Source organism: Zea mays, chromosome 3, assembly GCF_902167145.1.
Source record: "Zea mays cultivar B73 chromosome 3, Zm-B73-REFERENCE-NAM-5.0, whole genome shotgun sequence".
Lineage (NCBI taxonomy): Eukaryota > Viridiplantae > Streptophyta > Magnoliopsida > Poales > Poaceae > Zea > Zea mays.
The window spans coordinates 9184011-9204626 of NC_050098.1; the positions used below are offsets into that span (position 1 = coordinate 9184011).

The following is a 20616-nucleotide window of genomic DNA, read 5'->3' on the forward strand; positions in this document are numbered from 1 at the left end:
GCGGAGTTCGCCCACTTCTTCCCCGTGCTCCCAACGCTGAATCCGCCGCCGTCCCTAAACCCTCAACCGTGCGCCGCCGTGCCTTCGTAGATCGCCGCCGCGGGCAAGCCTGTGTGCCACCGCCATTGCCGCCGCTTGGACGTCAACCCTCACCGGTGGGTGGCGGCGTTACTTCGTCGTTCTCCTTATCGCGGATTTCTCGGGAGAACACCACCGCGGGACCCGACCAGGAGCGCCGTCGGCTCTCGCACCTCCCGCCACCGCGCACCTTCGTGGTTCACCCTCGGCTCGTATTATTATGACAACAGTAAGAAAATTAATCCCAGTTATTTTGCTATGACCTGGCTCCGCCCCTGTATATGAGTTTGTTCTGTATTTCATTGTTAGATTGGTATTCTCTTAATTTACTTGTTACTGCATTACTTAACAACTAACAGACCTATGTGTGATATGGTACACTAAGTGTTTACTACAATAGTGATATTTGTATGTCCCTGTACTTATTTCAGCATCTGTGATGGACAAGAGTTGGATGAGCAAACCAAGAACAAGTGATGACTATAAGATTGGTGTGACCCAATTCCTTACTTTCGCATTTCATAATGTTCGACCGGGTGGCAAGGTTAATTGTCCATGTGTTCAGTGTAAAAACAAGTCAACAAAATATTATGAAGAAATTAGAACCCATTTGAGATGCAACGGCATTCTGCAAGGATATACTATATGGAATCGACATGGAGAGGAACACGGTTCAACACCAGCTCCATTTGCTCACATATCATCAAGCACACACAACCATGCTCCATTTGAACGTCCTTGTACTTCTCCTGCACAAACTGGAAGCAAGAGAAATGATGACATGCAAGGGCTCCTAAATGCAGCATTTCCTATGGCTGATAAGTATGATACAGTGTCCAGTTCAGATGAAGAAATGGATGGTATTAATAATTACTATACAATGTCCAGTTCATCAGATGAACCAATAGATGACAATGCATTTGAGTTTGCTAACATAAATGGTAGTCAACAAGATGTTACATCAGAGGAGGTTGACCATGAAACTAAAGATGACATTATTTCCATCATCCTTAAAGATGCTAAGGCAAAGCTACATCCTGGGTGTGATGCATTCACGAAGCTTTCCTTTCTTGTCACCATATTTCATTTGAAATGCTTACATGGATGGACTCAGGAGTCATTTACATCACTTCTTGGTGTTCTTTCTGCCGCACTCCCTGAAGAGGCAAACTTACCAAAAAACTACCATGCAGCAAAGAAAATAATTCGAGGACTAGGTCTTGATTATGTTAAGATTCATGCATGTCCAAAGGATTGCATGCTTTTCTATGGTGACCAGGCGAAACAAGAAACTTGCCATATTTGCAACACTTCACGTTGGGCAGAAAGAAAAAAGAAGGGTGAAGCAACAAAAACAAAGGGATATAAGAAGAAACCAGCAAAGATCTTGCGGTATTTTCCTTTGATACCGAGGCTGAAGAGGTTGTATGCTAATGAGCAAACAGCAAGCGACATGCGTTGGCATGATGAGGGTCGCACAAAGAATGGGCTGTTGAGGCATCCAGCTGATGGGCAAGCTTGGAATGATTGTAATTTGAGATATCCTAATTTTTCTGCTGATTCCCGCAATGTGAGGCTCGGTCTTTCTAGTGATGGAGTAAACCCTTACAGAAACATGAATATTAGTCACAGTACATGGCCAGTACTGCTTATTCCGTACAATCTACCTCCCTGGATCTGCATGAAGCAAACATCTTTTATACTGTCTATGGTCATTCCAGGACCAGATAGCCCAGGAAATGATATTGATATATTTCTACAACCACTTATTGATGAATTACTACAGTTGTGGGAGGGTGTTGAAACTTTTGATGCCTCTTCAAGGAAGAAGTTCTCTCTCAGAGCAGTTTTGATGTGGACTTTAAATGATTTCCCTGCATTAGGTAACTTATATGGTTGGAGCACAAAGGGAAAATATGCATGTCCATCTTGTGCTGATTTGACGAGGTCAATTTATTTGAAGAAGGGACACAAGTGTTCATATATGGGTCATCGTCGGTGGTTGCCTCAGTCCCATCCCTATCGTCGTAGAAGGAACCACTTCAATGGTATGGAGGAGAAAGAACTAGCGCCTGTAACAATGAGTGGAAGTGCAGTTTTGAGGATGATGGATGGTAAAACTTTTTTGTATGGCAAAGGAAAGGTTCATCCGGAGGAAGAACAATCATCAGGGCACAAAGCTAAAGCCAAAAAGAAAGGAAACGGTAAGAAACAAGGCAAAAAGAGGAAACGGGTCCAAAGGGAAAAACAACAAGGTAAGAAAGAGAAGAAACCTGAGGATTGGATAAAGAAGAGGTCTATATTCTTTAAACTTCCATACTGGGAACACAATCTGTTACGACACAATCTTGATGTGATGCATATAGAGAAAAATGTATGCGATAATTTTGTTGGGACATTACTAAATGTAAGTGGTAAAACAAAGGACAATCTAAAAGCAAGGCTTGACTTGGAGGAGCTCGGAATTCGACCTGAACTACATCCACAATTGGATAACAAAGGAAACAAAGTAATGCCTGATGCACCCTTTACCATGTCCAGAGATCAAAAGGAGATTCTTTGCTCTGTTATTCAAAATCTTAGGACACCCGATGGTTTTGCATCAAATCTATCTAGATGTGTGGATGTTAAGGAGTGCAAGTTATCTGGCCTTAAAAGTCATGATTGCCATGTACTAATTGAGGAAATTCTTCCTATCGCACTACGTTCTTGTTATCCCAGCAAAGATGTCATGAAAATAGTTGTAGATTTAGCTTCTTTCTTTAAAGGATTATGTTCAACAGTTCTAGACACCTCAGAACTTGATAAGCTTCAAGAGCGCATTGTTCGTATACTATGCGACATGGAAAGGGTTTTCATCCCATCATTTTTTACCATTATGGTACACCTACTTGTACACTTGGTTGAGGAGGCAAAGTTTGGAGGTCCAGTACATTATAGGTGGATGTACCCTATTGAAAGGTAGACTTTCTTGCATAGAATTTACTCATTTATTTCAACATCAGATTTTTAATATTATCTCAACTCCTAGGTGGTTCGTTCGACTCAAGGCGCATGTTCGCAACAGGACACATCCTGAAGGTTCCATTGCTGAAGGATATAAAGCAGAAGAGTGCTTGACATTCTGCTCAAGATTTCTTGATGGAACTACACGTTTTACACGACCATCTCGGAATCCTGAACCTTCAAAAATATCTAAATCTTTTTTCTTGTTCGAGAGTGCTGGTGAACCCATAGGGAAAGCTACTGTTGTAAACCAATTTGACAATAAGTTGCTCACTCAAGCGCATAGATATGTATTGAGACACTGTGATGAACTAGAAGATCTTCGTAGGTGTGTCAAAATAATAATGCTTAATCACAAATATTCTTTCTCCAAATTACTGAAAATGATCTAAAGGTATTTGATTTTAGGGAGTATGTGGATTCATTGATAAATCAGCAGCGCCAACATCTCACACCTTCAAATACTCAGGATTTCGTTGATAAGCATTTTGCTGATTGGTTGGAGCAGAAGGTACAAATTTAATTCTTTGCTTAGTCAATTCAGTATTTGTGCTTATCTGTTTAACCATATATGCAGATACTACTTAGTGATGATGGCTTAAACATTACTGGAATTACGCGAGCATTGGCTGGAAAACCAAACAGATGTGGGATGCGTTACAGCGGCTTTGTTATAAATGGTTTCAGGTTCCATACTAGGAGTCGTGAGAGCAATCGCTTGACACAGAATAGTGGTGTCGTTAACACTACAACAGATGGAACTAATTATTATGGAAGACTCACTGACATCATAGAATTGTCTTATAAAGATGATTATAAGGTGGTTCTGTTCAAATGTGATTGGTATGACGTTCATCACCGCAATGGCATAAAACATGATGAGTTTGGATTCACCCTTGTAAATTTCAAACGACTGATACACACTGGAGGCAAGATAGATCATGATCCCTTTGTTTTCTCTTCACAAGTATTCCAAGTGTTTTATGTGGAGGACCCAAAAGCAGATGGATGGAATGTGGTAGTATCAGTAAGACCAAGGGATCTATTTGACATGGGTGCTGAACCATCTGGTGGTGACGACGATGAAACGACATAATTTTCTAGGAGAGCTAATATATTTTCAGTCATTTTGTTACAATGTCATTTTATTCAATGCTGCTGTAATCAGTGAGAATCTTGTACGACATATTCTTAAAATATAGTTACAATATGATTTAATTTCAGAAAGTTGTCAACATGTCCGAATGGTGTTAATCAGTAAGCTTGAAGTCCACATTCGATGCAGCATCACATTTGAAAACAACTTTTTCATTATCGACTATCCTTAATTTTTTCATGTAAAAAACATAAAAATTCAAACGTACTTGACTATGAGATGAGTCTCTGGGCTGGCTATGAGGGTTCAGATTGAATACAATGTAGGATGTCACACCCCAAAAATTCACATTTTGGGGATGTGAGCTTTTCATCATGCAAAACTATTTTAAACAACAAGTTTCACTAAGTTTTAAAACTTTTTTTATTGAAATTATCCTTATGAAAAAAACACAAGGAATTATTTTTAAATTTACTCTCAAGTATATTCCTTGTTGGAGATAGAGAGAATAATATAAATAATATTTTCAATTAGCTTTATATTTTATTTTAATTGTTGGAAAAAAATAAATAGAGAACAATATAGAGGCAACTTTATATTTCAAATTCTCTAGCATAAATACTATATTTTATTTTGCATACATGTCAATGTGCATTTTACATAACTTCATGCATTCATAATTATAAAATGTTCTCTGGAATTTTCCATGATTTTACAATTTTTTGGTTTTTCAAAATAGATCATGGTTTTTATTTTAAAAATATAAATCAGTTTATAGGTGAAATATGAGAACCAAATACATTCTAAAAATAACTAGAACCATTGTAATAAATCTTATAAAAGATGTTGTTTCTTTGGGCTAGCCGGCCTGTAGTTGCGCGCCCAGGCCGCAACCTGGGCCTGGGCCGCGCATCTGACCCACGCGCGGGGTGTGGTGCACGCCCAAACTCCCTGTAGCCGTATGATTCAAGCCGACGGCCAGGATCTTCCATGCACTGTAGCAGGTTCTATAAAAATCTAAAATCTCGGGGTGAGGTGGAACCCTAGCTCATTTCTGTCATCCCTAGCCGCCACAAAACAGCCGGCCACCAGGTTGTCTCCTGGCCGACCGCGCTCTGCTGCTCAAAACTTCCTCTCTCCCTATCTGTTATGCCTCGGCCAAAATAGCTCTTGGCAAACGGCTTGGCAAGCAGCTGTCTGCTGGCTTCTTGCCTTAGCCAAATGAAGATCATATTTTTCACGACCTCTCTTTTATTTGTTTTAGTTCTTTTTTTTGTTTGACTGAATCTCAGAGAAAACGTCTTGCTCCCTCCACCAGGCCGCCAGGACGCAACGTTTCTCTCTTTTGAATCTGCTGTTTTTTTTCTTGAATCCGACGCTAGTTCCCTGGCCTAGCGCAGGCATGTCTTTTCATTTACCAGAGATGGTCGGCCGATTATGGGGCGCTGTCTCTAACCTTTTAAAAACTCGGATCTAGTTCTCATTTACTCGAATCCCTTACTGTGAGAATGAATGTATGAGATGGATCTAATGTAATATTTGGGATCGAGTTATGAGTTGATTAAAAAAACGTGGATCCGAGAGTTTGCGTTATTTCTGTTATTTTCTGTGATGATTTTCTGTACCTATTCTAATCTGTTCTGTCATCTAGGCCGTGGATGTAAAAAAAGATCCCGAGCCACTGATCTCTGTTGACCAAGATTTAAAAATGATTAGGGTTAGGTTATTAAACCCTAACCCTAAAACCTCGATCTATTTTACTATCTCGGATTTCCTCGGTTTGGTCGAGACCAAGTCTCATTTAGTGGCCGAAAATCCTAGATTTAGGGTCAGGTAAAACCCTAACCCGAGAGATCTAAAATTCTTTCTGTCTATTCTATTTCTGTCTGTTCTCGGGTGATGAACGATGATAAAAAAATTTGAGTTCATTCACATAGATCCGAGACCTTTCTGTGATCTCATAAAACGAGCTCTTGGAAAATCTAGCTCTTTGAAATATTGGCTGAGAGCTTATAAATGTTGATATTGACTTTGGTAATATGTATTTAGCTTCTCGAACCTTAAATATATGTTATAAAAATATCAGTGACAACCTTTACGAAACGAAGGTAGTAGTTTTTGTACATTTTTTAGTAAGACAAAGTTTAACTTTGATTTTTAAAAGTCAAACATTATTTGAATTTAAAACGTGTGTGGAATTGAAAAATCGATGGCTAGCTAATCAAATTGGTCAATAAACTAGTCAACGTGATCAAACTAAAAAAATGTTGCACTTTATTACTTGAGAAATTTTCCAGTAGAAATTTTCCAGTTGAAATTTTAAAAGAATAAATCTAAATAATTAATGAAGTGTTTCTTGGCGCGCTTAAACTTCTCGAAAATATTGTGCTTTCGGCTTTCGCGCTCTGTTTATCCGCGCCAAAAAATTCCCCCCCCCCTAAAGTGTTGGAACCACCCTCCCATGTTTCTCGATCACACCTCCTAGAAATCTCCTCCGGTTCTTCCACCTCCCTGTAGTTCTCGCTCTCCTGCCACCATTCTCTTCGTGCTCCTGCTCCATATGCCCTCCTTTCAGTCTGCTGCTTGATGATCCATCGCCCAGCTGCTGGTTGATCCGTCGCCCAGCTGGTAACAGATTTCTTCGTGGGTGCAGTAGTACCATAACTGACCCACCCTCTAATCTTTACTCCGACCTACAAGGTACTGCTGTAGCCTGACTCAATCAATGTGATTTTACTGAAGCATTCACCGATTATACAATCATTTGTAGCCACAAATGCACAACGTTTTTTAATCTGCTGTCAACGATTGCAACTTTTTTATTTCAATCTGGTAATTCTTAAATCAATCTGCTGTCACCGCATGCAATACTTTTAATTTTGATCCGGTAATTCTTAGATTAATCTGCTGTCACTGAATGCAACTATTTGATTTTCATCTGGTTATTCTTAGATTAATCTGCTATCACCGATTGCAAATATTTTGATTTTGATCTGGAAATTCATGGATTAATCTGCTGTCACCGAATGCAACACTTTTAATTTTGATCTGGTAATTCTTAGATTAATCTCTGTCACTGAATGCAACTATTTGATGATAATTCTTAGATTAATCTGTTGTCACCAATTGCAACTTTTTTTAATATTTGCGTCAGTACTGGAGCATTGAATTCTATTGTTCTGAGTTCTGTTTACCAAATTGTCTGTCTGCAGTTGCACCTTGTGTTACATGATTTTAATTAAACTGCATAAGACAAATGAAATTGTTATTCTTATGCTGGCTGTGTAATCTTGATACATCCTATTTCAATAATTTTTAGCATCTCCTGTAATCTGAAATGTTAATCTTGTAGGGAAAGAAGTAATGCCAATGAAACACAGAAGACTACAAAGTCTGAACTTAGAAGCTGAGACACAGGAAAACGTGGAACAACATGAAGATGTCCAAGATCCACAACCAGAGCTCACCATTGGGTTTCCTGAGGGAGAAGCGCCAACAAGGAATAAGTCATTCAAAATAATATGTGAGTTTGTCATTTTGTTCTCAAACATTCTTATAGATATATGAACATCAATGTATGATCCATGACATTATTAATTTAAGGGCAAAATGGAGTTGTTCGGGAGGTTTTTAGAAATTTCCGAACAGCTGAATTGTGGGATCTGAAAGGAGGAAGAGTACTAGTTGAAACTGACAAGAATGGCATTCCCAATCAGTGGTCTGAATCCATTCTCTCGTCATACCTTGGTGAGCTTGCACAGAATTCATCATTTGCACCATTACACATTCCGAGATGGGACAACAAATTATTCAAAGGTCCAAAGGAACGCATCATCAAAGATGTTGAGGTACATGATACTTTTCAGTCTAAATCTTGTGTTTGTGGTGATAATTTTTATTCTAAATCTTGAACTGCAAATCATTCACCTATTGATCTTTCAATGTTTTCAATAGAAAAAATTTATCTATAGTAGTGAGACAAAATGGTCTACTCGAGATTGGATTCTTAAGACAGTGAATAAAAGGTGGAGAGACTACAAGTCAGACTTGAAGAAACAATACTTCAATCCAGATAAGAGGTCTTTTGACCAGATTGAAAAGGATGTCCCTGATGGTGTGAATGAAAATCAATGGAGTTTTCTGTTAGGCATATGGTGCAGTGAAGCACATCAGGTTAGGATTGCCACCTACAGTATTTTTTTTCAATCAGCAGTGTAAATAAATATTTTTATTTGCATTAACTAATGTTGCACTCTTAGAAATTATGCCGGACAAATGCGGAATCTGGAAAGAAGCAGAGGCATCCACACACTAGCGGTAGGAAAAGCCATGCTAGACTTAAGAAGGAGATGGTAATGGCTCTGTCTGTTATCTTGTTTCCATTTTGGAGTCACTATGAAAACAAAATGATCCTGTCAGATTGTGTTCTTTTGCACAGGAAGACAAGAAGAAAGGAAGCATCACTAAAATTGATCTTTGGGACGAGTCTCATAAGAAGAGGAATGGGAACTATGTCAATCAAAATGTGCAAACACTTATGGTATTCACTGGTTCCTGTACTACACTTTAATTAGTTTTTATTCAAATTGTCAATCATTTTCTCTGTTAATTTTATGAAATTTGAAGGGTAAGGCCTTCGATGAATTAGAGAACAGGAGAAAGGACAAGGGGACACTTTCTACTAGTGATTATGATGATGTGTTTGAGAATGTCATAAGAAAAGACTTGAACATTCGTGGGTACTATGATGATACACATTGGAGCAATGAAACTGATTCACATGTTCAATCAGAGGAGAACAAAATGATTAGAAGGGACCTAGAGCTTGCTATTTCTGGGTTTAGGAACATTAGAGCATTCCTAGAAAAAAGTTTCCAGAAGAGGAATTGCTAAGCACAATTCTAGCTACTGGATCTGGAAGCACTACAGTAAGTGGCTTTGTCATTTTTGCAGTATCAATTTAATGCACACTTTGGTAATCTACTGTCTTCCATTACTTTCCAGCAGGTTGATACTAAAGACAATGAAAATGTCTCATTGCAATATGATAATGTAGAACGATCCAGTTATGAGAAATCACCTTCACCATACAATGAACAGGCAACCCAAATTTCCTTTCCTGCAATATAAATTTAATTTTATATCATACTTCATAACAGACTGGTTGTAGTATTCTTCTCCTTATATATTGCTGTTGCAGATTTATACTAGAGATTATAATATTGCCAAGGTGGGTTGCTCTGATCATTCAGTACCAAATGACAACATAGCTTTCAGGGTAAGTCAGGAATATTACTAGGTACTTGATTCATGAATTTCACAGTAGACACTGTTATATATTCAGTTCAAAGGGATTGATAAGAATTTCTAGTCTTAGCTAGAACTATTAATTATTTGTGCCTTCTGTATTTCCAGGAATCACAAGTTACAAGGTCTAGTGACTTGAACCAGGAACTCAACAATGGATCACTATCTCTAGATAAAGAAATGTCTGATAAGGTTAGTACTAAACAACATTGCATTACTTGAAATTTAGTATGATGTTCATTACAGATGTGTCTTCTGTATTTACAAAGCTCAATATCATGTGTCACAGGAAACTCAAAGCAAGCAACAACAACAAAGCAAATTGCAACAGGTATCTCCATATTGATTATACTTCCATGCTTCATTCTATTTCTTTGAATATGGATAGATCTACTTGCAGATTTTCCAGTATGTACATAAGCATTTGTTTGGCTACTCTTTTATTCTTGTAGAATAAACAGAAGACTGTCTTGTTGTACTCAACAAGGAAAAGAAAACTAGGCCAAGTTTTTGCTGTTGGTAATCTTATATCTAGAGATACTACTCATGAAATTGGAGGAACTGTACTTGGGGATGGATATTATGCTGTTGCGGTTCATTATCTTAACAATGTTGAAGATGAAAGATTACCTCGACCACACGGAGATCTTAAAACTTTGGAGGATGCTGTGGGCATGTGTGTTGCTTGGCCTCGCACACATGTGAGTGCGGATTTCATATTTCATTTGATCTAGATAGTTTATTAGTGTTTATGACACATCCTGTTGCTTATTTGCAGCTTAAAAGGGTGAAGCCAACTACTGAGAAGCGCACTTGAATGGTTAGAAGACTGAAGATGCAACTAATGAATGAGCAAGTGTTATAGTGGAGAGTAGTTCTAGGATCAAAAGTTCTAGTTGTCAATCTACTTGTTTAATTGTGTTAGGAACCTCATTTTATTCACTCTTGTATGTCTAATCTACCTCAAGACCACTTCGTTTGGATTGAAAATACTTATGTATTGTTGCTTACACATGAAGCATTTAATTGATCTGTTATATATATGAACCTTGTGTCTTGTATATATATGTGCTCAAATTGAGTGTTTGTGTATAAGCAAAAATTAGCAATATAAAAATAATTTGTGTGAATAATAAATTTACAAAATAATACCTCCTAGTTGTCTGTACGCTTGTAGAGACACTATATAATGTCTCTACAAGCACGAATTGCACCTTATTGCAGAATGTCTCTACTTAGATAAAGGCACAATAAAATGACACTAAAAATGTCACTATATTTCTAGCGACAGTATATATTTGTCTCTAAAAGATGTCTCTATATTTATTAAGGCATAATTAAACGCCTTCAACAAATGGCACAAATAATGTAGAGATACAATGTAATCGCCTCTAGAAAGTGTATCTATGTTTATTGAGGCATAATAAAATGCCTCAAACAAATGTCACAAATAGTGTAGAGGTACATTGTAATTGTCTGTAAAAGGTGTCTCTTTGTTTATTGAGGCATATTTAAATGACTCTAAAATGAATGCCGCAAATAATGTAGAGCCAATTAACGAAGTGTCCCTACAGATCTAGAGACATTGCATGGGAAGGCATTCTTGAGACATTTTAAGACTTGCCTCTACATTTGCTAGAGACATGAAAAAAAATGTCTCTACCATTCAAAAAAGTTGCCTCTACTAGCCATTTCTCCTGTAGTGACCAGTGTCCAAACTTCATTGCGCTTGAAGTTGTTGAGCTCCTCCTGCATGGCCAATACCCAATCCGGATCTAGCAAGGCCTCCTCTACCCTGAAAGGCTCAATAGAAGAGACAAAGGAGTAATACTCACAAAAATTAACTAATCGAGATCGAGTAGTTACTCCCTTGCTAATATCACCCAGAATTTGGTCGACGGGATGATCCCTTTGAATCATCGCTCGAACTTGGGTTGGAGGTGCCGGTTGCGCATCTTCCTCCATCACATGATCATCTTGTGCTTCCCCTTGATCATCCGCCTCCTGTTGATGAACCTGTTCATCGTCTTGAGTTGGGGTAGCACCGTAGTTGAGGAAGATGGTTGATCTCGTTCATCTTGTTCCTGTGGCCGTACTTCCCCAATCGCCATGGTTCGTATGGCTGCCGTCGGAACATCTTCTTCATCTATATCATCACAATCAACAACTTGCTCTCTTGGAGAGCTATTAGTCTCATCAAATACAACGTCGCTAGAGACTTCAACCAAACCCGATGATTTGTTGAAGACTCTATACGCCTTTGTATTTGAGTCATAACCTAACAAAAACCCTTCTACTGCTTTGGGAGCAAATTTAGAATTTCTACCCTTCTTCACTAGAATGTAGCACTTGCTCCCAAATACACGAAAGTACGATACATTGGGTTTGTTACCGGTTAGAAGCTCATATGACGTCTTCTTGAGGAGGCGGTGAAGGTAGACCCTGTTGATGGCGTGGCAAGCCGTGTTCACGGCTTCCGACCAAAAACGCTCGGGGGTCTTGAACTCTCCAAGCATAGTCCTCGCCATGTCGATTAGCGTCCTGTTCTTCCTCTCTACCACACCATTTTGCTGTGGTGTGTAGGGAGCGGAGAACTCATGCTTGATCCCTTCCTCCTCAAGGAACTCCTCTACTTGAAGGTTCTTGAACTCGGACCCGTTGTCGCTCCTTATCTTCTTCACCTTGAGCTCAAACTCATTTTGAGCTCTCCTGAGAAAGCGCTTGAGGGTCCCTTGGGTTTCAGACTTATCCTGCAAAAAGAATACCCAAGTGAAGCGGGAAAAGTCATCAACAATAACTAGACCATACTTACTTCCTCCTATACTCAAATAGGCGACGGGTCCGAAGAGGTCCATATGCAGCAGCTCCAGGGGTCTTGAAGTGGTCATCACATTCTTGCTGTGATGTGCTCCTCCCACTTGTTTACCTGCTTGACAAGCTGCACAAGGTCTATCTTTTTCGAATTGCACGTTAGTCAAACCTATCACGTGTTCTCCCTTTAGAAGCTTGTGAAGGTTCTTCATCCCCACATGTGCTAAGCGGCGATGCCACAGCCAGCCCATGCTAGTCTTAGCTATTAAGCATGCATCTAGACCGGCCTCTTCTTTTGCAAAATCAACTAAATAAAGTTTGCCGTCTAATACACCCTTAAAAGCTAGTGAACCATCACTTCTTCTAAAGACAGACACATCTATATTTGTAAATAGACAGTTATACCCCATGTTGCATAATTGACTAACAGATAGCAAATTATAACCAAGAGACTCAACTAAAAACACATTAGAGATAGAGTGCTCATTAGAAATTGCAATTTTACCTAACCCTTTTACCTTGCCTTGATTCCCATCACCGAAAATTATTGAATCTTGGGAATCCTTATTCTTGACGTAGGAGGTGAACATCTTCTTCTCCCCCGTCATATGGTTTGTGCATCCGCTGTCGATAATCCAGCTTGAACCCCCGGATGCATAAACCTGCAAGGCAAATTTAGGCTTGGGTCTTAGGTACCCAACTCATGTTGGGTCCTACAAGGTTAGCACAAATATCCTTAGGGACCCAAATGCAAGTTTTGTCTCCCCTGCATCTTGCCCCTAATTTTCTAGCAACTATCTTCCTATCCTTTCTACAAATAGCAAAGGAAGCATTTAAAGCACAATAAATTGTAGAAGGTTCATTTACTACTTTCCTAGGAGCATAAATAATATTCTTTCTAGGCACATGATGAATAGCATTTCTCCTAGTCACATTTCTACCATGCATATAGGAAGAACTAGAAGCAGTCATGGCATAAGAATCATAAGCATGTGAATTAAAAGCATCATAACTTCTAAAAGCATTTCTAGAATTTTTCCTATCATGATACAAGAAGGCATGGTTCTTTTTAGCACTAGTAGCCATAGGGGCCATCCCTTTCTCCTTAGCGGGAATGGGAGTCTTATGGCTTGTCAAGTTCTTGACTTCCCTCTTGAAGCCAAGCCCATCCTTAATTGAGGGGTGTCTACCAATTGTGTAGGCATCCCTTGCAAATTTTAGTTTATCAAAATCGCTTTTGCTAGTCTTAAGTTGGGCATTAAGACTAGCCACTTCATCATTCAATTTAGAAATTGAAACTAGGTGTTTACTACAAGCATCAATATTAAAATCTTTACACCTAGTGCAAACCATAACATGTTCTACACAAGAGTTAGATTTACTAGCCACTTCTAGTTTAGCATTTAAATCATTATTAACACCTTTTAAAGTAGCAATGGTTTCATGACAAGAAGATAATTCACTAGAAAGCACTTCATTTCTTTTAATTTCTAGAGCAAGAGAATTTTGTGCACTAACAAATTTATCATGCTCCTCATATAAAAGATCCTCTTGTTTTTCTAGTAATCTATTCTTATCATTCAAAGCATCAATCAACTCATTAATTTTATCTATCTTAGATCTATCTAAGCCCTTGAACAAGCATGAATAATCTATGTCATCATCATCACTAGACTCATTATCACTAGAGGAAGCATAAGTGGAGTCTTGAGTACTCACCTTCTTCTCCCTTGCCATAAGGCATGTGTGATGCTCGTTGGGGAAGAGGGATGACTTGTTGAAGGCAGTGGCGGCGAGTCCTTCATTGTCGGAGTCGGAGGAGGAGCAATCCGAATCCCACTCCTTGCCTAGATGTGCCTCGCCCTTTGCCTTCTTGTATGCCTTCTTCTTCTCCCTCTTGCTCCCTTGTTCCTGGTCACTTTCATTATCGGGACAGTTAGCAATAAAATGACCAAGCTTACCGCATTTGAAGCATGAGCGCTTCTCCTTTGTCTTGGTCTTGCTTGGCTGTCCCTTGCGACCTTTAAGCGCCGTCTTGAAGCGCTTAATGATGAGGGCCATCTCCTCATTATTTATCCTGGCCGCCTCAACTTGCGCCACCTTGCTTGGTAGCGCCTCCTTGCTCCTTGTTGCCTTGAGAGCAATGGGTTGAGGCTCATGGATTGGACCATTCAATGCGTCGTCCACGTACCTTGCCTCCTTGATCATCATTCGCCCGCTTACAAATTTTCCAAGAACTTCTTCGGGCGACATCTTGGTGTACCTAGGATTTTCACGAATATTGTTCACCAAATGAGGATCAAGAACAGTAAATGACCTTAGCATTAGGCGGACGACGTCGTGGTCCGTCCATCGCGTGCTTCCGTAGCTCCTTATTTTGTTGATAAGGGTCTTCAGCCTGTTGTAAGTTTGGGTTGGCTATTCTCCCCTTATCATTGCGAATCGTCCAAGCTCGCCCTCCACCAACTCCATTTTAGTGAGCATGGTGATGTCGTTCCCCTCGTGAGAGATTTTGAGGGTGTCCCATATCTGCTTGGCGTTGTCCAAGCCGCTCACCTTATTGTACTCTTCCCTGCACAAAGATGCTAATAGAACAGTAGTAGCTTGTGCATTTCTATGGATTTGTTCATTTATAAGCATAGGGCTATCCGAGCTATCAAATTTCATTCCATTCTCTACAATCTCCCATATGCTTGGATGGAGAGAGAATAAGTGACTACGCATTTTGTGACTCCAAAATTAGTAGTCTTCCCCATCGAAGTGTGGAGGTTTGCCAAGAGGAATGGAAAGCAAATGCGAATTCGAACTATGTGGAATACGAGAATAATCAAATGAAAAGTTCGAATTGACCGTCTTCCTGTAGTCGTTGTCGTCGTCCTTTTGGGAAGAGGTAGACTCATCGCTATCGTCGTAGTAGACGATCTCCTTGATGCGCCTTGTCTTCTTTTTCTTCCCGTCTTTGCGCTTGTGGCCTGAGCCCGAGTCAGTAGTCTTGTCATCCTTCGGCTCGTTGACGAAGGACTCCTTCTCCTTGTCGTTGATCACGATTCCCTTCCCCTTAGGATCCATCTCTTCGGGCGATTAGTCCCTTCTTGAAGAGAACGGCTCCGATACCAATTGAGAGCACCTAGAGGGGGGGTGAATAGGTGATCCTGTAAACTTCAAAACTTAAGCCACAAAACTTTGATTAAGTGTTAGCACAGTTAATGCCAAGTGGCTAGAGAGAAGATCTTGCACAATAGGATAATCACACGGAGTTCAACACAGAGAAGACACAGTGATTTATCCCGTGGTTTGGCCAAGTACAAAACTTGCCTACTCCACATTGTGGCGTCCCAACGGACGAGAGTTGCACTCAACTCCTCTCAAGTGATCCAATGATCAACTTGAATACCACAGTGTTATGCTTTTCCTTTCAATTTCCCGTTTGCGAGGAATCTCCACAACTTGGAGTCTCTCGCCCTTACACTTGAGATTCAACAAGAAATACGGAGTAAGGGAGGGAAGCAACACACACAAATCCACAGCAAAATGCGCACACACACGGCCAAGAATCGAGCTCAAAAAGACTATCTCAAAGTTCTCACTAGAACGGAGCTCGAATCACTTAGAATGACAAACGAATGCGCAAAGACTGAGTGTGGATGATCAAGAATGCTCTAAGGTTGCTTAGTTTCCTCCTCCATGCGCCTAGGGGTCCCTTTTATAGCCCCAAGGCAGCTAGGAGCCGTTGAGAGCAAATCTGGAAGTCTGATCTTGCCTTCTGTCGTCGGGCGCACCGGACAGTCCGGTGCACACCGGACACTGTCCGGTGCCCGATTTCCTTCCTTAAACAGCGCAGTCGACCGTTACTGATCTCGGAGCCGTTGGCGCACCGGACATGTCCGGTGCACACCGGACAGTCCGGTGCACACCGGACAGTCCGGTGCCCCCTTCCGACCGTTGGCTTGGCCACGTGTCGCGCGCAGAATCCGCGGCCGACCGTTGGCCCTAGCCGACCATTGGCTCACCGGACAGTCCGGTGCACACCGGACAGTCCGGTGAATTTTAGCCGTACGCCGTCGGCGAATTCCCGAGAGCGGCCTGTTCGGCCGAGGCAGCCTGGCGCACCGGACACTGTCCGGTGCACCACCGGACAGTCCGGTGCCCCAGACCGAAACAGCCCCTTGGCTGTACACAGACACCTTTTTCCTTTTCTTTTTCTTCCTGTTTCCAATGCTTAGACAAGTATATTAGTACACAAAACCAATGTACTAAGACTTAGAAACATACCTTTGCTCTTGATTTGCACTTTGTTCATCCATTGCATAAATTCACATTTTAAGCACTTGAGTTGGCACTCAATCACCAAAATACTTAGAAATGGCCCAAGGGCACATTTCCCTTTCAGCTGGGACTCTGAAAAGCCGTTTTTGTCGTGCCTCTAGATCGGGGAGCCGCTGTCGCCGCACCTCCTGATCGAGGAACTATCACCGATGTGCCACCGGATCGGGGAGCAACCATCGTTGCGCCTTTGGATCGAGGAACCGTTGCCGTCGTGCCGTCGTGGCTTCGGATCAGGGAGCCACTGTCGTCGCGCCACCGGATCAGAGAGTCGTCGCCGCTCCTCCGAATTTGGGATCGGTCGTCGGTCGCGCGACCGGAGGCCGCCGCCACCTCGCGCACTCTTGGAACCGCTGCCGTCGCACGCCTAGGTGGGCACCCATCGCTCGTGCATTGTGGTAGGGGCGTCAAAAATTTAACCTTGGCGGCCTAGGGCTCTTTTTGTAGACGTCCGGGAGCTAGTGCGGCAAAATCGGATGGCAGATTAGGCCAGGACTTTTCCTAACTATTGGAAGCCCATAGCTCGTAACACACACACACATATATATATAGATGCAATCATTAATATACACATATGCTTGTGTAGATTTGTTGATCCATATATATAAATGTATATGAAGTTTCTTAACTTCTAACTACTACATCCACATTATGTTCTTAATATGTAACTTCTTCATCGATCGCTTGTTGAAGCGCTTGTCCACCATAATGAGAAGCTCCTTCTTTAGATATGACTTCTTTATTTAAAAATCCTACACGTTGCTCTTGAGTCGCTGCTATCTTATCCACTACGAGTAGTTCTTCCTTCATCCTTATTACATGTCATTAACATTAATAAAAAGTGTTATTGCATTGAACTATAATCCAAGATACTTTACTATTAGGAAATAAACATCAATATTGTACAAAATGTTTATGTACCTCGATATATTTTGCCACTGGCTTATTAGTTACGAATGTGTGAATAAATTCACAAATGTAGCCACAAAGTTCTTCTCCTTTTCATGTACCAAAAACTAAATTCAAGAAAAAAGTTATGAATTTTATTAACAAATAACTTGAGGGATCGAAAAGCTACAAATGTACCAGAAAGTTCGGCCTAAACTTAAGATTTTCTTTTAGGTCGACATGTTTTTTACGTAGCCGGCTCCATGCACTGCATAATCAAAATTATAGATCCTTCGTGCGCACATGATTTAATTATTTATAGATTTAGAGAGCTAGGTTTGAATGGTAAGAATTACTCTTTAAGAAGGTTTACAATTTATGTTAAGCCCTCGATCACTTCATCAAGGAGTCAAAGATTATTACAGTGTCGTCTTACATTGACACCATAAGAAGTACCCAGTGAAAGTTATAGAAAGGTTTCAAAACACGTAGAGTAAATTAGAATATACACTTAGTCTGAACAAGTATGAATACAAAACTATAATGGACACTTAAAATTATATGTGATAAGTATGTATTGCATATAGTTTTGATTATCAGAGAACTTATGTAATGTTTTAGGGTCTCCGACTAAAACTGCTGGATTTGTCTTTGGTTTCTAAGCATTGGGTCCGCGAAGTCAATATTGTAAATTTCTTATTTACGACATCGTTGGATCTCCACCCTTCAGGAAACATAGTAGGTATATATATGAATCAGTAGTGGGCAACAGAGAAGTTAAACATTTACAGAACCCAGGTGCTGATAATTAAAAGAGAGGTCGAGCACATTCCGTTGGTATATCTAAAGTAGATTGTCAAATGAGAGCCACATCACATCAACGATGTTGAAGTAGTGGTCTTATACATGCACGCCAATGATTTATGTCCCATCGACTAATTCCTTTATATACCGGTCCTAGAATCTACACAATTGAGTTGTAAGTTCTGCAACCTCTTCTCGTCGGACACAAGCCTGGCCATGCTTGTACTTCCATGCAAACTACTATGATGACACTTTTTCTTTGTAGGTTTCTTCATTTGTTTCCCAATCATGCGCTCATAGTCAGAGGTAGGTTGATTCTTTGGTGGCTTGCTCATCTTTACAAAGAAAACTTTTGTTGAAGGGTCTATTGGTGTCTATAGAACTTTCGTTTTTAAATGTTTCTTCACCTTTTCGTTGACAATGTCATGTATCTCCTTGTCCGTCATTTTGCAGTGTAGTTTTGTGGGTGTGGACTTATGTAAAGAGCAATGGTAAAGTAAACGATAAATGGTAGATGAACAACAAGACTCCGTTTAGTGTTTAGACTTGTTTAAACGTGCTTAAATGTAATTAAACGGTCGATGATTTTGTATTGTAGCAACATTTCAGCAAGACTAAGTAGCTTTTCACTAACCTTTTTAAGTAAACACGAAGCTTTTGATGTCATCTCCATTAAGCCATGTATCTACAAAAAGAAGTAATGATGCCATTTCAGCAAACATTTAGTGTTTAGTATGTAGTATGTAAATGTTAGCAAGAGTAAATGAGTAAATCCACAAATATAATTCAGCAGTGTAGAGTCAACACCATTTCTCTACAAGACAGTGAAGCTATGCAATCCCTCAGCGTCTAGCATACAACCATTCCGTCAACGTCTGACAATTAATAGAAATCTACAAGTGATGATGTATCACCTGACTGCATGTATTGTCTTTCTTATCTTACTTTATCTTGCATAGAGTAATATAGTTCTTACTAGTAGCTCCCTTATTATTATATCTTTTTGTTACCTAGCAAAAACACACTAGAACTAAATCAAGAAATATGCTTCTCACATATAAGTTTTTATCTAGTCTCTAGTTCTTATTTCAAGCCTTTATTAGAATATTTTTTATAGGTTGTTCACCTCCCTATAGCCTTCTAGATATCAGCTTGCTCCGAGAGTAACAAAAGCAAGATGACATCTTGAACATGAACCACATACTCTAGAAGTTGGAGCTCAAGATGGCAATCATCTTATGAGTTTTGGAAGCAAATATCTTTAAAAACACAATGGATTTATGGGAAGGGGTGTGAGCTTTAAAGAACATGTATGCTGGTTGTGGTTGGTGAGAGTGAAATATGTGGGCTAGACATTAGGAGGAGGAGGTATAAATAACCCTTGCCTCTCTGTTGACCACTAATGTGGTAGTGCAACATATCCATGTGTCACTTTCGTGCAAGCTAACAACAGAAGAAGGTTGAAGCTTTAGCATATGCTTGACTGAGGTACGAGGAAGTATGTAAGGTGGGTTTAAAAGGTTGAGCGCTTAGTTGCACATTGAAGCTTGCATTTTGCATCCCATTTGATAATATGGTTGTTAATATACTCGATTGCAAAATATGATAGAATCTAAACTTTCATTGTTTCCCTCACCACATTTTTAATTGGGAATCTAAACTTTCATTGTTTCCATCACCACATTTTTTATTGGGCAGGGTCCACCAAGTCACATAATGTCTTGACCATTTTCTCACATGCTTGTCAACCTGATAAAACTTATTAGTTTTAAAATTATATGGTTATGAGCTTAAAATATTTGTATGTTTCACAATCCTACATTCCACGGGTACACCTCAGTATGCATTTTCTGTTCTGCTGCCTCTGTTATAGTGAAAATGGTGACATTTGGTATGATGTCTGACATGGCGTTGATCTGCTCCCTGCTAGGGTTCAGTGGCCTATGGTCCGATGCCCTTTAACGTTCGATCTGATGTCCGACCTAACCTCCTTTTATTTAGTTTCTACATGACCTCCGTGTGTCTAGTTTGATACTATCTTGTGTCTTGAACTTTTAAACATACTTGGAGATCTGCATCAATGTTCTAATGTCTTGCTTGAAGTGTTGATCATCTCGACCACAATTTAAAGTACAAGTTCAGTTTGTGTGCTTTAAAGTATAAATACCAAAGAAGGTTAGTCAAAATGATCATAATTATCGTCAGAACTAAAATTAAATAGGCCACATGCATAGTCCATTTCCTTACAACATCCCACGGGCCTGTTTGGTTCAGCTTTTTTCTGACCAGCTTTTCCGAGAATC

At 40.0% G+C, this 20616-nt stretch overlaps 1 protein-coding gene across 1 annotated transcript; it reads left to right on the forward strand.

Moving 5' to 3' along the window:
* Positions 1-5216: 5216 nt before the first annotated feature.
* Positions 5217-10534, forward strand: LOC103649663 (uncharacterized). Its single transcript, XM_035966554.1, has 14 exons — positions 5217-6880; positions 7533-7703; positions 7784-8028; positions 8135-8353; positions 8440-8547; positions 8619-8720; positions 8807-8919; positions 9045-9108; positions 9188-9280; positions 9381-9458; positions 9596-9679; positions 9777-9818; positions 9940-10188; positions 10266-10534. Exons 2-14 carry the CDS (start codon positions 7544-7546, stop codon positions 10302-10304), a joined length of 1596 nt encoding a protein of 531 aa, XP_035822447.1. The 5' UTR covers positions 5217-6880; positions 7533-7543; the 3' UTR covers positions 10305-10534.
* The last annotated feature ends 10082 nt before the right edge of the window (positions 10535-20616 follow it).